The 17338-nt window shown below is 39.9% G+C and overlaps 1 protein-coding gene across 2 annotated transcripts in view; it reads left to right on the top strand.

The window, feature by feature from the left end:
• Positions 1-17338, top strand: part of LOC126336906 (general vesicular transport factor p115) — a 204152-nt gene that overhangs the window by 82444 nt on the left and 104370 nt on the right. For both annotated transcript variants that reach the window (XM_050001034.1, XM_050001033.1), the window contains exons 5-7: positions 9793-9994; positions 14580-14683; positions 14765-14994. In XM_050001034.1, the coding sequence (XP_049856991.1) occupies positions 9793-9994; positions 14580-14683; positions 14765-14994 (536 nt within the window). The remainder of the gene's footprint in view (positions 1-9792; positions 9995-14579; positions 14684-14764; positions 14995-17338) is intronic.

Below are 17338 nucleotides of genomic sequence, written 5' to 3'. Positions count from 1 at the left end.
TGTGAAGATATGGGGAAATAAACAGGACAATTGCGGTGCCAAGGAGGCCTGCAGAGGACAGGATGTGGCACAGTGTCCTATTCCTGTGCAGACTGTTGCTTCTGCACTACATAGAAAGTTCATGCAGTTGTGAGGTGGGGAATGACTGGCAGTAATGGACAATAAGCTTTGGTTTGTGAAGTCATGTATTGTGCTGTTGTGTTCCTCCTGCCAGTTTCTCAGATGAGATGAAGTGATCTCCACATGTCTTCACACTGGGCCCTGCTCTTTTACACCTGCCTTTTGAGGTGCAAGGATCCCCCTTTTTGTGGTACTTGTGATGTGCACATCTTTGTTCGCCATATTTTAACAGAGGGCATTTTATACCATGATGCGAGAGCAGAAGCAAATGTCGGTGGGGATCTGTCCTCTATTTTAGCCGACAATGAGAAGAGTGTGACTAAAGTTTTAAAGTTTCATTATTTATCTAGACTCTGACCTAGTGTGTTGCAGAGTGGCTTCTCATACTTCTTTTATTCTTGTGATCAGCCAACCATATCCATCTGCAATATTGTTTTCACTCCTTCTGCCACTTCCTTCATATTTAGTTGATGTTTTAATATTGATATGATACTTTGTTTTGTGCTTCCATGTAGGTGCACACATGATTTTCCACATTTTGTTACTTTTTGTTTCCATGCTATTTTATACTCCTTTCTCATGTATTTTCCCAATGCTCATCTCGGGCTGTTTCCGTGTGGGCACTGGAGACCGTACTGTCATATAACCTTACCAACATATTCATCCATACATCTACTAACCTTTGCTTGTCATCATTTGCATGTTCTCTTTTGTACTGAGAATGCAGCAGCTTCTGCTTTCTCTGCATTTCCCAAATCTCATTGTTAAACCATGGTGGCACATAATTCTCCAAGTAACGATTTACAGTCTGCTTAAACTTTGTCCACAATTCTTCTACATCCACCTTACTGGAACTGAGTGATGCCAGTTCATTCTCTAACAACTGATTATTTGCTCTTTCTAGCAGAAACACTCTCCTAGCCCTCTTAACTGATTTATTAACTTTCATAATCATAATTGCTATAATGACATCATGATCTCTAATCCCCCATCCTATACTGATGTTGTCAGTAATATCCAGCAAAGATTCCAAGACTTACCAAGTGGGAAAGCGCCGGCAGACAGGCACATGAACAAAACACACAAACACACACACAGAATTACGAGCTTTCGCAACTGGCAGTTGCTTCGTCAGGAAAGAGGGAAGGAGAGGGAAAAATGAAAGGATGTGGGTTTTAAGGGAGAGGGTAAGGAGTCATTCCAGTCCCGGGAGCGGAAAGACTTCCCTTAGGGGAAAAAAGGACAGGTGTACACTCGCACACACACACACATATCCATCCGCACATACACAGACACAAGCAGACATATTTAAAGGCAAAGAGTAAAGGGCAGAGATGTCAGTCGAGGCGGAAGTACAGAGGCAAATAAGTTGTTGAAAGACAGGGGAGGTATGAGCGGTGGCAACTTGAAATTAGCGGAGGTTGAGGCCTGGCGGATATCGAGAAGAGAGGATATACTGAAGGGCGAGTTCCCATCTCCGGAGTTCGGATAGGTTGGTGTTGGTGGGAAGTATCCAGATAACTCGGACGGTGTAACATTGTGCCAAGATGTGCTGGCCGTGCATCAAGGCATGTTTAGCCACAGGGTGATCCTCATTACCAACAAACACTGTCTGCCTGTGTCCATTCATGCGAATGGACAGTTTGTTGCTGGTCATTCCCACATAGAAAGCATCACAGTGCAGGCAGGTCAGTTGGTAAATCACGTGGGTGCTTTCACATGTGGCTCTCCCTTTGATCGTGTACACCTTCCGGGTTACAGGACTGGAGTAGGTGGTGGTGGGAGGGTGCATAGGACAGGTTTTACACCTGGGGCGGTTGCAAGGGTAGGAGCCAGAGGGTAGGGGAGGTGGTTTGGGGATTTCATAGGGATGAACCAAGAAGTTACGAAGGTTAGGTGGACGGCAGAAAGACACTCTTGGCGGAGTGGGGAGGATTTCATGAAGGATGGATCTCATTTCGGGGCAGGATTTTAGGAAGTCGTATCCCTGCTGGAGAGCCACATTCAAGGTCTGATCCAGTCCCGGGAAGTATTCTGTTACAAGTGGGGCACTTTTGGGGTTCTTCTGTGAGAGGTTCTGGGTTTGAGGGGATGAGGAAGTGGCTCTGGTTATCTGCTTCTGTACCAGGTTGGGAGGGTAGTTGCGGGATGCGAAAGCTGTTTTCAGGTTGTTGGTGTAATGGTCGAGGGATTCAGGACTGGAGCAGATTCGTTTGCCACGAAGGCCTAGGCTGTAGGGAAGGGACCGTTTGATATGGAATGGGTGGCAGCTGTCATAATGGAGGTATTGTTGCTTGTTGGTGGGTTTGATGTGGACGGATGTGTGCAGCTGGCCATTGGACAGATGGAGGTCAACATCTAGGAAAGTGGCATGGGATTTGGAGTAGGACCAGGTGAATCTGATGGAACCAAAAGAGTTGAGGTTGGAGAGGAAATTCTGGAGTTGTTCTTCACTGTGAGTCCAGACCATGAAGATGTCATCAATAAATCTGTACCAAACTTTAGGTTGGCAGGCTTGGGTAACCAAGAAGGCTTCCTCTAAGCGACCCATAAATAGGTTGGCATACGAGGGGGCCATCCTGGTACCCATGGCTGTTCCCTTTAATTGTTGGTATGTCTGGCCTTCAAAAGTGAAGAAGTTGTGGGTCAGGATGAAGCTGGCTAAGGTGACGAGGAAAGAGGTTTTAGGTAGGGTGGCAGGTGATCGGCGTGAAAGGAAGTGCTCCATTGCAGCGAGGCCCTGGACGTGCGGGATATTTGTGTATAGGGAAGTGGCATCAGTGGTTACCAGGATGGTTTCTGGGGGTAACAGACTGGGTACGGATTCCAGGCGTTCGAGAAAGTGGTTGGTGTCTTTGATGAAGGATGGGAGACTGCATGTAATGGGTTGAAGGTGTTGATCTACGTAGGCAGAGATACGTTCTGTGGGGGCTTGGTAACCAGCTACAATGGGGCGGCCAGGATGTTTGGGTTTGTGAATTTTAGGAAGTAGGTAGAAGGTAGGAGTGCGAGGTGACGGTGGGGTGAGGAGTTTGATGGAGTCAGGTGAAAGGTTTTGTAGGGGGCCTAAGGTTCTGAGGATTCCTTGAAGCTCCGCCTGGACATCAGGAATGGGATTACTTCGGCAAACTTTGTATGTAGAGTTGTCTGAAAGCTGACGCAGTCCCTCAGCCACATACTCCCGACGATCAAGTACCACAGTCGTGGAACCCTTGTCAGCCGGAAGAATGATGATGGATCGGTCAGCTTTCAGATCACGGATAGCCTGGGATTCGGCTGTGGTGATGTTGGGAGTAGGATTAAGGTTTTTCAAGAAAGATTGAGAGGCAAGGCTGGAGGTGAGAAATTCCTGGAAGGTTTGGAGAGGGTGATTTTGAGGAAGAGGAGGTGGGTCCCGCTGTGATGGAGGACGGAACTGTTGCAGGCAGGGTTCAATTAGGATAGTGTCTTGGGGAGTTGGATCATTAGGAGTGGGATCAGGATTGTTTTTCTTCGTGGCAAAGTGATATTTCCAGCAGAGACTACGAGTGTAGGACAGTAAATCCTTGACAAGGGCAGTTTGGTTGAACCTGGGAGTGGGGCTGAAGGTGAGGCCTTTGGATAGGACAGAGGTTTCGGATTGGGAGAGGGGTTTGGAGGAAAGGTTAACTACTGAATTGGGGTGTTGTGGTTCCAGATTGTGTTGACTAGAATTTTGAGGTGTTGGGGGGAGTGGAGCTGGAAGTGGGAGATTGAGTAGATGGGAGAGACTGGGTCTGTGTGCAATGAGAGGAGGTTGAGGTTTGTTGGAAAGGTTGTGGAGGGTGAGTGAGTTGCCTTTCCGGAGGTGGGAAACCAGGAGATTGGATAGTTTTTTGAGGTGGAGGGTGGCATGTTGTTCTAATATATATATATATATATATATATATATATATATACCAGGTCTAAGATATTTCCATTACTTGACGGCTTCTGAACTATCTGCTCAAGACAGTTTTCAGAAAATGTGTTCAAAGTACTTTGCACGACTATCTGTCAGTACTCCCTGCAGTGAATCCTTAGACATCCTAGTCTGTAAAGTCACCTCAAACGACTATTGCACTAGTGACTGTAGACTTTCTTTGAATGACTCTAGAATTGGGTTCCCAGTAAATCCATCCAACATCCAACAGTCAGTATGATTTCACCTAGTCCTGTTACACATGACCAGATAACTCCAGTGTCACACTCAGCTTCAACGTTAGTGGAGACATCATTTTTGTCAACTGCAGTGAACACTCTCTCTCCTATAACCTTTAATCTGTCTTCCGTTCCACGACTTGTTAAGTATCTCAGAGCTTCCCACTTTGGCTTTCCACCTGATGTCAGTCCCAAGAATAAATTGACTGTGAGAACTTGGCTGAAGCCCAGTAAATTCAGAAACTTTTTATGAACACTTTGAAAATTTACTGACAAATTTTTTTTAGGTGAAAGTGTCATGACTCTCTACACGGTCTGACTTCCCTTGCTGCTTATTGACATCAGAGCACCTCAAACTACCACCTAGTCTAAAAAACCCTGATGTGTGCTCCACAAGTACTCTGCTACCCGAATAGCTGCTTCCTTTGTGTACTGCACCCCTGACATATCAAGCGGAGTCCTACAAATCCCCAACCAATAACGTAGGTCTAAAAATCTACAGCCAAGACCATCATAGACTTAACGAATCCTGTGGTTGAGACCTTGCGCTCAGCTTATAACCAAAGGACCCAGATCAACTCTGGGAACAATGCGACAAGTTGTGAGCTCTGCTTGGATGCCAGATGTGAGGTCAGCAGCCTTCATTGCTTCCACCAGCCACCTGTATGAACTGAGGATGGCCTCAGAACCTATGCATCAGGTGTTGTTGGTGCCAACTTGATCCACAACTTGCAGGCAGCTGCACCTTGCTCTCTAGATAGCTGCAGACAAGGGCACCTCCATAGCTCAGATGAGGCCCCCCCAGAAGACAAACTGAGTGCACATTGGCTTTCTTTCCAGCCCTGAACACTATCTGCTTAAAGTGATCCATAACACACCTAAGATTGCAGCTCCCAGTAACTAGAAAACTCTCCTCCAATGTGCTTGCTCGGGCCCTGCTGAGGGAGCAGCCACCTGTTCAATCACTGGGTGAATGGACAACACCAGTTATTCAGTCTCCATATTGAGCATTGCCCTTGAGTGACACGAACACGTTACCACCTGCCACTCACTTTGCTGTGATAGTGGATCCACCGCATAGAGTACATTAGGAGGTGTCTCAGCAGAAAAGCACAAGAGAGACCTGATGTGTTCAATGGACATGTCATGTTCTTGGGCACAGTGCTACACCCTGAGGCAATACCCTGAAGGTAAATGACTGTAAACAAAAATGCATTCAGTTGTTTGCAAACTGCAGCCAATTCCTCCTGTGTCAGCACACAGAATGCACACATCCTACCCATCCTAGCAAGACTAACTGAAGAAATAAACTATAAAAACAGACTGAATCCTAAATACACAACTGGCTATCCCCTGATGTGTCACCAATGGCCACTGATGCCTCAGTGAGCTATGTTGCTGGCTGTCCTGAAGAAATGAAAACTGTGCTACTTACTACCTGGTGAGCTTACACCTCTTAAACAGAAAAACATGGACAAAATTTAAGAAATATTCAACAATGAAAGTGCAATTAAAGATAAACACTCCACTTATCCTTATGTAGATGTGTATCAGCTGAGAGTTGGGTCCTGACTGGCTGGCTTACTAATCAAATGGACGCTTGTCTTCAAAACAAAATAAATGAGCAACAGCTTGATGATGAGTTGTTTCTTTTATCTGGCATTACAAGAGCAGCCCTTTCTAAAGCCATTTGACCCTCCATTAAGAGGGTGTTGGCAATATTTTTCATTCTGTTGTTAATAATTCTTATGTAGAGTTTGTAAGAAGCATTTAGTAAGCATATTCCTCTACATTTCTCACGGGCATTTATTCCTCTTCTATCTTTCATGCTTCGGTGCTTCAGTTACTACCCTCATCTTCCAAGAGTCACTTAAGACATGTAAGAGCTTCAGGTAAGTTATCTTCCATATTTAAGGAGTTATACATTGATTCCATCAGGCCCCATAGCTTTACTGTTTTTCATCTGTTTCAGGGCTTCCTATATGCTATACTATATGATGTGATGTCATCTCCTTGATACACAAGTTGGTCCCCTTCATCCTCTGAAGCTGTTTTTCTTCCTCTTTTTCATCTTCAAACAATGGAAACTGCAGGCAGGAATATCAACAATGTAGGGAAAGATAGATTGCTACTTACCATAAAGAAGACACGTAAAGTTGCAGACAGGCACGATTAAAAGACACTCACATGCACCTTTCGTCAGGAGAGAGAGAGAGAGAGAGAGAGAGAGAGAGAGAGAGAGAGAGAGAGAGAAACACACACACACACACACACACACACACACACACACACACACACACCTCATACATACACGACTACCAACTCTAGTATCTCAGGCCCGAGTTGCTGGATTTGGTGGTCGTGCTGAAAGATGCATGTGAGTGCCTTTCAATTGTGCCTGTCTGCAACTTGACGTGTCTTCTTTTTCATCTTCTTTGGTCTATAGTTCTTGATGGTATTTTATGCATGTCTCTTTATCTATGACATTCATGTTTGCTGCTGAGTTGTTTTATGAGTTTGTAGGTAATCTTCTGCCCACCATGCCCATCATTTATTGTGTCGAAATAAATCTGTTTCACAACACTTGAAGAGTTTCCTTACTGTTTTGATGAAGATGTGCTTTCCTGCAGATGTAACCAGAGTCTCTTCTGAATTATCATATAGGTTTGAGGTATGCTTTTTGTTCTGTTTTAACTGCATTCTCTACTTTATGATTCCATACTCTGAGACTGTTCTTCCTGAATTTATTCTTTTTCCTTACAGCTTCCATTGTTGCTCTGTTATTGCATGACTTGGTGTTTTCTCATTCTTCGTTTACATTGCTCTGTGTGATTTCATTCTGCAGACATTGTGAGAGGTGTTGCTGAGACAGGTGTTTTATTCTGTTTTCTTGTAATAGATGAATTTTAAATGCTTCATCTTGGGTGTTGTGTAATTCATTTCTTCCACCTGGTCAACAGGTTTATCTTGGCTATAACAAGATAGAGATCTAAATTCACGTTAAGTCCTCTGTGGACTCTTACATCTTGAACAAGTGACACAAGTTTTCTATTTACAATAAAATAAGAAAGAAGTTGTGGCTCAGTCACAGAGTGTCAGGCTACAAAGATAAAGGCCTTGGGTTTGATCTCCAGTCAATCCTAGTATTTTTATCTGTCACTTATCACATCCTTTACTTCTGGCAATGTTTGTTGATATAAAATATGCTGCGTTGTAGTGTGGTTCAGAATCTACGTTAAATAGTAGGCCCCCCTGTAACTGGCTGGGTAAGTCACTTATTAAATGTTGGAGGAAGGCAACAGTGTTGCACTTCCAACAGGACCATGCATAGTAAAGCACTGTGGTATTCAAACCAATCTTCGGATTGATTTACTGCTTTACTTTTGAGAGACTGATGGCTTCTTCTTGCATTCCATCTATCTTTATAAATGTCTTTTTTCCTAAAGAATTTGCTGGCAATTTTCATATCATTGAATGTGATGAAATGATTTAGTTCTTGCCTATTATTATTACTGTGTACACTCCATAAGTTCCTGCAACTCCAGTTACTGGTATGTTTCCTACATGTCCATTCAGGTCTGCACTTATTATCAAGTGGCTGTATTTACTTTTGTCTGCCTGTTTTTTCTTAAATATTTCTAAAATGACTACATCTCTTCTTTTTTCCTCCTTTTTCAGGAGCATATACACTTATTATTGTCAAATAACCCATACCTATTTTCATCCATAGTGGTACTGTACTTTCATCCATAGTGGTACTGTACTTTCATTCACATAATTATAACTCTGAATTTTGTTTACTGTAAACCAGTATTGCAACCTCACATTATACTCTTGTTGGGTTTACACTGCTGTACACCATTGTATAACCATTTGGTTCTTTGTACTTTTTAGTTTCATTTTTGTTCCAGTTATGGCAGGCTTATTTACATTTTTTTATTTTAATTCTCTGTTCACTCATTGTTTGTTTTGTCCTAACCCTTGCATCTATCTGGCTTACTTCCCTGATCAATTTAAGTTAACTTTTGTCCCTTGTACAAGGGGTAACAACCACTTGATTGAATAGACAGATGGTGGGGCTGCCATATCTGTGCCAGCTGACCTTCCTAATTTTCCGGCAGGGTGTCCTCTGCTAAAGCCAAAAAGCACTAATTTTAAAGTGCCAGGAACTCACTTTTCCCACCCTCACCGGCTACACTCCATAGGTGGGCATTGTCCAGCGACCACACAGCTTTCACATTTGTAGACATGGGAGCGGAATTTGCTACTAGAGCTGCCAAGAAATTACAGAGGCATTTTTCAAGGTTTTAATATTTTGACCCCTCCAGCAGGAGTTAGAACCCTTGAGACTATACGAGCCTTCGGATATCATGTTATAGAAGTGTCAGTTAAATTACTTTGTGTACTCACATTGCAATGCTACTCTTCCACACTATTCACTATCCTTTAAGTTTACGGGTAGGTTGTAGTTATCAAATGTGGTTTATGTATTAACCATTCAGTCTGTTGCCATGTGTCCACCTAACATGTTTAGGGAGTTTGTGGCTGGCTGGTGCAGTAATTTTGTTTAAATTGCTCTGAACGCAGAATTATTTCATAAAATTAATGAATTTTTGCGGATTTGTTAACAGTGGACCTTTATTACATTATAAAATACTTGGAGCCATCTTTGCTATAAAGTTCCACACCACAGTTTCTTCCCATGATTTTCCTGCAGTTCTGTATCAGGAGACAGCCTGAAATTTATGTGTACATCTTCCTACATGACTAGAAAGAATGGCTGCATTGTTCACTGAAGTATTTAATGGCTTTACAAATGGTTTGCACATACTATTTTACTCATTTTCATATTTCCACAAGAACGTTTTGTCGTTACTAATTCCTCCCAGCTCATTCACTTCTAGACGAAAATGTTGTTAACAGTACATCTTCACAGTTATCCCTATGGTTCACTCAGGAATTAGTGTTGCCCATCATCAACAGATAGTACAGCAGTTCTGTTTTACCTCTGGTACTGCAACTGGCAAGTATGTGGCCATGTTACCATCACAAGCACACACTTTGGTTGAGGGATTCAAATTTAAGAAAGGTCCTGGCTTATTTGAGTAGTTATTTTGATCTCTTATTCAATATATAAATTCATTTCCCTTTCCGTTTTGTCAGTCTTTCACCTTTTCCCTTGATCTATTTTTTACATTTTTCTGTGTCAGCCCTTGTACCTTATATCCTTATTAGCCAACCTGTGTGACCTTCACCTCCAGAAAGTGCCATGTGTGACATCATTATAGTGACTTGCAAACCACAAATCAGGAGAAGGCAAATTTACACCATTATAAGTTCTCTACTTTTGTGCTTCTAATCCTTAACTCTAATGTAAGTCTAAGTAAAGCAACATGGATATATTTTGCAAAGGTACATGTATTATTTAAGTATTTTAGCTTATAAGTATGTTGTATAAAAGTTTCAACATGAATAATATATCTTTCAGAGATAATTTAAATGTTGTGATTTCAGGCACTCTTACTTCTGATACAGCTTACAAAAGGAAATGCCAACATCCAAAAAATAGTTGCCTTCGAGAATGCCTTTGACAGATTGTTTGATGTTATATCAAAAGAAGGGTACTCTGATGGTGGTATTGTTGTTGAAGATTGTCTGCTATTGATGTTAAATCTTCTGAGAAACAACACATCAAATCAGAATTTTTTTAAAGAAGGTCTGTAATTTTCAATGTTGTTTTATTTCTGTATCTCAGGTATTACTCTGCCCTTTCCCATATTTGCTTTGGGAATAATCCTAATTTGCATTAAGAATAATCATAATATGTTGTTATGAAAATATCTGCATGTTCGATAACTGAAATCCAATATAATGAGAATATCGAATTTCTTATCTCTCTTTATACAGATTTTGTGTAACTTACTGAGTTGTTGTGATGTCATATACTTCTTTCACATGGCCATGGATAGATGGTACAAATACCTATATTGCTAGAGGTGAGCAGTAATGTTTAGGAGAAGATGGGAGAATAACAAGTAAGCTTCATGTCATGTGTGCAGTGGATACAGAATGGAAACAATAGATGAAATTACTAATAAAACATAATTAAAGCACATGTAAAAAACAAACAAGTGTTACTAGAAACAAAGTTTCTGAGGAACTTAATAGCAGGATATAGTACAGTGAAGGAATTGATGGTAAGCTTAAATTTTCAATAGTTTCTGTTTTGAGGGTCTATATGAAGTGACCATTTTCTAAAATATTTACTCATAACATCCTTTATTGATACAGAATTGAAGGGGACAGTTTTTCCTCCTTTTGTAATTTCTTTGCAATGTGAAGGAACATGATTTCATTGCAGCCAACCTAAAAATCATACAATATATAGTAGCAACATTTGAATTCTTTGCCACTAAATATAGCAACTGGAGTCTGCTCATAATTTTATGGTCATTGTTCCCTAAGATGCTAAGAGGTAAAACTAATCTGTTTTGAATGACTTCCTCCCATCGAACTATAAATGCAGTGCTTAACAAGTTCTGTTATGATTTACATGGGAGAAATAATACAGTGCTAATTTGTTCTTGCATTTTACCAGAGAGGTAATTGAGATCATTGTGATTTCAAAGAGGAATAGACATTAGGCCTTTAGGAAGTCAGTGGTGGATGTAAAGAAGTAAGTGTTTTGTGTCTACAAGAAGCTGCAAAGAAGACTGATTGTAGAGAATTCTAAGTTTCCAAGAAAATTTGCAAACACTTGGAGGCTGTCCGATTTTTTTATTTTAGTCCAGAGCGGCACACCCATTTTTCTCAATTCATTAATTGAAATTGTGGAAAAACTGAAATAATGTGCCCATTAAATGTGAGCCCTATATCCTGTTAGGCCAAGGGGTTATCTACATAAAGCTGGGGCAGCTAAATTTACTTTAATTTCTTCTAATTAGGGATTTTATAGGGACAGCTTTAGTATGCACCTCACATCCAAGCAAAACCTATAAAATCATGTCCAAGTTTCTACCTGCAATGCTACTTGGCTATGCCAAGCATAGCCTAAACAGTCAAACAATGGAAAGTCCAGGTAGGAGTATCAACAATGTAGGAAAAGACAGATTGCTACTCACCATAAAGAAGACATATGAAAATGGCATCTTTTCTTTCCAACATGTCCAAAAGACGGGGATAGTTGAAAAAGTGTGCTCCAACCTGGACTTGAACCCAGGATCTCCTGCTTACATGGCAGGTGATCTATCCGTCTGAGCCACGGAGGACACAGAGGATAGTGCGACTGCAGGGACTTACCTCTGCCACACTACATTTGTAGAGCCCCTGCCCACTATACTCATTACTCGCGGCTGTCAATCTACAAATTCTCGTAAGAGTTCGGGCAATGTGAGTGCATCTGCACTGAAGAATATCATTGGTCAGTTTGCTTATCTGTATGAAGATGGCATCTGTACTTTTGGACATGCCCCATTTGCAGAGCAGTAGACTGTTCTACATATCTCTCATCCATTGCAAATATCTGGTCATTAGTTATCGAGAGACTGGCACACCACCACTCAAGTCCCCAGTCACTGCACAGATACTAGAACACACTGTAGGGGTGATGCTCAGGCGGGCTGTGAGCTTTGACGTTACCATGGATGGTCCCATTATGCTGCATTGAGCTGAAGCTTTTAGCCTCGTAGCATGCACACATTTAACTCATACACAGTTGTGGATGTTGTCATTGTTAAGATTTATATTAGTTAAGATATTTTATATTGTCGGCAAACTACTAGAATAAAGCTTCCAAACATCTTTTTCAAATTTTGTTGATAACTTTGAATTTTCAAAACACTAAGGCTTAAACCAATAAAACCTGGTGGAACACTAAATTTCCTGAGTCATGTTTTTAATAGTGATTTTACTAGGAAGAAGATACTGAAATATATTTCTGACCCTTTATAAGATAGGGAACACAAAGTGGTAGCCTTTGCAATTTCTTCAGATGATGAGTTAGTACACTATCCTTCCATAACGACTTTTTGACAGTCAGAAAAAGAGCCCTGAATCACTTTTTGAACATGTATTAATTTCATGTAACTCAGCCGTACATTGTGAGAGACGATCCTGTAAATCTTCATTTTTTTGCTCAAGGTCTTTTATTTCTGTTTCCATAATTTTTAATTTTTGCACAAGCACACATCGTCACATTTGCAGCAGTGTTTGTTTTAATGGTGAATGTTTTGTCTGGTAGTAATTTCTTCGGTTGTTGTAATGTAGTTATCTGTACAATATCTTCTACTTCCTTAGGGTAGCTACGTCTTTTTTTTTCCCTTTTTTTCTATTCTCTTCTTGTCTAAACTATTTATCGTTCATGTTTCACTTCCATGCATGGCTACACTCCTTACAAATACTTTCAGAAACAACTTCCTGACACTTAAATCTATACTTGATGTTAACAAATTTCTCTTCTTCAGAAATGCTTTCCTTGCCGTTGCCAGTCTACATTTTATATCCTCTCTACTTCGACCATCATCAGTTATTGTGCTCCCTAAATAGAAAAACTCATTTACTGCTTTAAGTGTCTCATTTCCTAATCTAATTCCCTCAGCATCACCCGACTTAATCCGACTACATTCCATTATCCTCGTTTTGCTTTTGTTGATGTTCATCTTATATCCTCCTTTCAAAACACTCCATTCCATTCAACTGCTCTTCCACATCCTTTACTGTCTTTGACAGAATTACAGTATCATTGGCAAACCTCAATGTTTTTATTTCTTCTCCATGGATTTTAATTCCTACTCCAAATTTTTCTTTTGTTTCCTTTACTGCTTTCTCAATATACAGAATGAATAACATTGGAGCGAGGCTACAACCCTGTCGTACTCCTTTTGCAACCACTGCTTCTATTTCATGCCCCTCGACTCTTATAATTGCCATCTGTTTTCTGTATAAATTGTAAATAGCCTGTTGCTCCCTGTATTTGACCCCTGCCACCTTCAGAATTTGGAAGATAGTATTTCAGTCAACATTGTCGTAAGCTTTCTCTAAGCCTACAATTGCTGGAAATGTAAATTTGCCTTTCCTTAATCTATCTTCTCTTTCCCTTCCTTGCTGAGAACTGGGTTTCCATCTGAGCACTTGATGTTCATGCAAGTGGTTCTCTTAGCTCCAAAGGTCTCTTTAATTTTCGTGTAGGCAGTATCTAGCATACCCCTGGTGATATACACCTCTACATCCTTACATTTGTTCTCTAGCCATACCTGCTTAGCCATTTTGCATTTCCTGTCGATCTCATTTTTGAGATGTTTTGTATTCCTTTTACCCTGCTTCATTAACTGCATTTTTATATTTTCTCCTGTCATCAATTAAATTCAATATCTGTACTGTTACCCAAGGATTTCTACTAGCCCTCGTCTTTTTACCTGTTTGATCCTCTGTTGCCTTCACAATTTCATCTCTCAAAGCTACCCATTCTTCTTCTACTGTATTTCCCTAATGTTCTCTCTGAAACTTTGTACAACCTCTGATTCTTTTAGTTTATCCAGGTCCCATCTCCTTAAATTCCCACTTTTTTGCAGTTTCTTCAGTTTTAATCTACAGTTCATAACCAATAGATTGTGGTTAGAATCCATATGTGCCCCCGGAAATCTCTCTCAATTTAAAACATGGTTCCTAAATATTTGTCTTACCATTATATAATCTATCTGAAACCTTCCATTGTCTCCAAGCCTCTTCCCTATATACAACCTGCTTTCATGATTCTTGAACCAACTGTTAACTATGATTAAGTTATGCTCTGTATAAATGTAATATTTATATATTACATGAAGTGACAGTAATCTAATAACTGCTATATAGGATGTTCTTTATAATTGTCAACAACATGGCAGGATGGTTTATTGTGGCCAGACCTCATACCACCCAATACTTCCAACAGCCCATAATAGTTCTTTACTACAAAATAGTGCCCACCTCAAAATATGTAAGAAATATTTTTATGTTGTAGATCAAGAAAGACCTCAATAGTTTACATGGTAAACAGATAACTTATAATTAGAAAGAGGTTTCAAACTGTGGCCTCGTACCATATCTTACCAAACTTTGTAACAACTACTGAACAACATGACAAAGAACAGTATTTTTGAAATTTGCATTCGTTGTAGTAAAATCTTATTTTGATGACAATAGATACAGTTTTATTTGTGTTATTTCACACTGAACAGTTTCATTGCCTTAAAAAGCTTTTGTTTCAATATTATTTTATTGCTTTTTTATGTATATAAAACTATGAGAAATTTGTCAATTGGCAGGAAGCTACATACAAAGACTTGCACCCATGTTTTATTTACCTGCTGAAGGGGATGATACAGTATGGAGTCCACAGAAAGTCAGCAACGTGCACTGTATGTTGCAGGTGAGAGTCCATTAAAATAGTAGTTAGATGTCAGAAGTAATTGTCACAATATGTTTTTGATATCATTCTGTTCAATTGTAGGTTTTACGGACATTGGTAACGCCTGGTAATCCAGCTCAGGTCACCACTTCATCTCAGAAGACTATGAAGTCCTGTGGGCTGTTAGAAAACTTGTGCAATATTCTGATGGCAAGTGGTGTTCCAGCAGATATTCTTACTGAAACAATCAATACAGTTGGGGAAGTCATCAGGGGTAATATGAGTAACCAGGAATATTTTGCCAATGTTCTGGCACCTTCAGCTCCTCCAAGGTGGGTGTAATTTAAGATTTATGTAAACAGTTGTTTGTTTGTTTCAGTAACAGTTAAAATTATAATTTAAACCAAAAAAAGAAGTCTTTAGAAAAATATACACTAAAAAACTCAACCAGCTGCTTTATAGCTTCTTAAGTGAACAAAAAGTATATGTTTTGAAGATAAGCTTGCAGAGTTTCAACTCTGAAAACATTACTCTTCTTATAGTTGCAGATTCTTGCCATTGGGTGAAATTAAATTGAACAGCAGGCTGGAAACCATGGTTTCTCAGTTTCTTGTTTGTTACATATGCCGGTGTATAAGAAATGTCTTGTTTCAAAGGCTGTGTATTTTACAAGCATATGTACTGACAAGACAGTGAAATTCCACCCTTACTCCTCATAACATTTGAACTCCTTGTGGTCTAGGGCTCAAGTGACCTATCTCTTTAGCCCTTTGCAATCTCATGCAAAGAATTAGTGAAATCTTGCCCTAAAACTTGGAGTACTGATTTCTGTTTTAAGTGCTTTTGTTGGCAGTGCTGAAATACATATTCATCTTCATAATTATGCAAAGTTTTAATTATTTAGTACTGATAGAATTGTAATATCTTCATAGAAAAGTATGTGGAGCTGTGTACAGGAAGTTCCAATATTTATCTCCTTCGTTATTCATTATTGTATAGCTGAACAGTTATTTCAAGAAAGAAAATATGATCCAAACAGGCTGTGATATATTTATTGTCCATGTGATTAGCTAATTTCAACTGCAAGATATTTTCAAGCACTTACCACAAACTTCAGGCTTCACAGTACATTTGATTAAATAGTAAGAACATATCTACAACTACATCTATGCTCTGCAAACCATCATAAGGTGCATGGCAGAGGGTACGTCCCATTGTACCAGTTATTAGGTTTTCTTCCTGTTCCATGCATGTATGGAGTGCAGGAAGAATGATTCTTTCAATGCGTCTGTGCATGCAGTAATTATTCTAATTTTATTCTAACGATCCCTATGTGAGTGACGCGCAGGGGATCGTAAATTATTCTTAGTCACCAATTAAAGCCAGTTCTTGAAACTTTTTTAATAGGCTTTCTTGGCATAGCTTACATTTATCTTAAAGAGTCTTTCAGTTTAGTTCCTTCAATATCTCTGTGACACTGTCCACAGATTGAAGAAACCTGTGACCATTTGTGCTGCCATTCTCTGTATACATTCAATATCCCCTGTTAGTCATATTTGGTACGGGTCCCACACTCTTCAGCAGTATTCTGGGGTGGGTCGCTTGAGTGACTGTAAGCAATCTCCTTCATAGATTGACCAAGTGTTCTACCAATAAACCGAAGTCGATCACCCACTTTACTCACGACTGAACCTATGTGTTCATTCCATTTCATATCCCTACAAAGTGTTGCACACAGATATTTGTATGAGTTGGCTGATTCCAACAGTGACTAATTGATATTGTAGCCATAGGATACTACATTTTTTCATTTTTTGAAGTGTAAAAATTTTACGTTTCTGAACTTAGCAAGTTGCCAGTCTCTGCACCATGTTGAAATCTTATCAAGATTTGACTGAATATTTATGCATCTTCTCTCAGATAGTAGTTCATTATAGATAACTGCATCATCTGCAAAAAAGTCTAATTTTACTATTCACATTATCTAAAAGATCATTAATATAAAACATGAACAGCAAGGGTTCCAACACAGCTCCCTGGGGCACACCCGAAGTTGCTTCTACATCTGTCGATGACTGTGCATCCTAGATTATATGCTGTGTCCTCCCTACCAAAAAGTCCTCAGTCCAGTCACAAATTTCGCTTGATATCTCATATGTTCGTACTTTTGACAATAACTGTAGATGTGGTACTGAGTCGGGTGCTTTTGAGAAATAAAGAAATACAGTATCTACCTGATTGCCGTGATCCAAAGCTTTCAGTTAGTCATATGAGAAAAGTGCAAGTTGGGTGTCATATGATCAATGATTTCGAAATCCTTGCTGATTGGCATTGAGGAGGTCATTCTTTTCAAGATACATCATTATGTATGAGCTCAGAATATTTTCTAAGATTCTTCAACAAACCAATGTCAAGGATGTTGGACGGTTTTTGTGCATCACTTCTACTACCCTTCTTGTAGAGGTGTGTGACCTGTGCCTTTTTCCAAGAACTGTTTTTGTTTGAGGGATCTTAAATGGATTATAGTTAAGACAGGGGCTAACTGTGCTGTAAATTCAGTATAGAATCTGAAAGGGATTCCATCAGGACCTGGAGCTGTGTACAATTTGAACAGTTTGACATTTCTCAACTCCACTGACACAAATAATTATTTCATTCATCTTTTCAGCAGTATGA

This window comes from Schistocerca gregaria, chromosome 2 (assembly GCF_023897955.1).
Source record: "Schistocerca gregaria isolate iqSchGreg1 chromosome 2, iqSchGreg1.2, whole genome shotgun sequence".
Taxonomy (NCBI): Eukaryota; Metazoa; Arthropoda; class Insecta; order Orthoptera; family Acrididae; genus Schistocerca; species Schistocerca gregaria.
The sequence above is the reverse complement of the archived record's forward strand: the minus strand, read 5'-3'. Positions and strand labels throughout refer to the sequence as shown.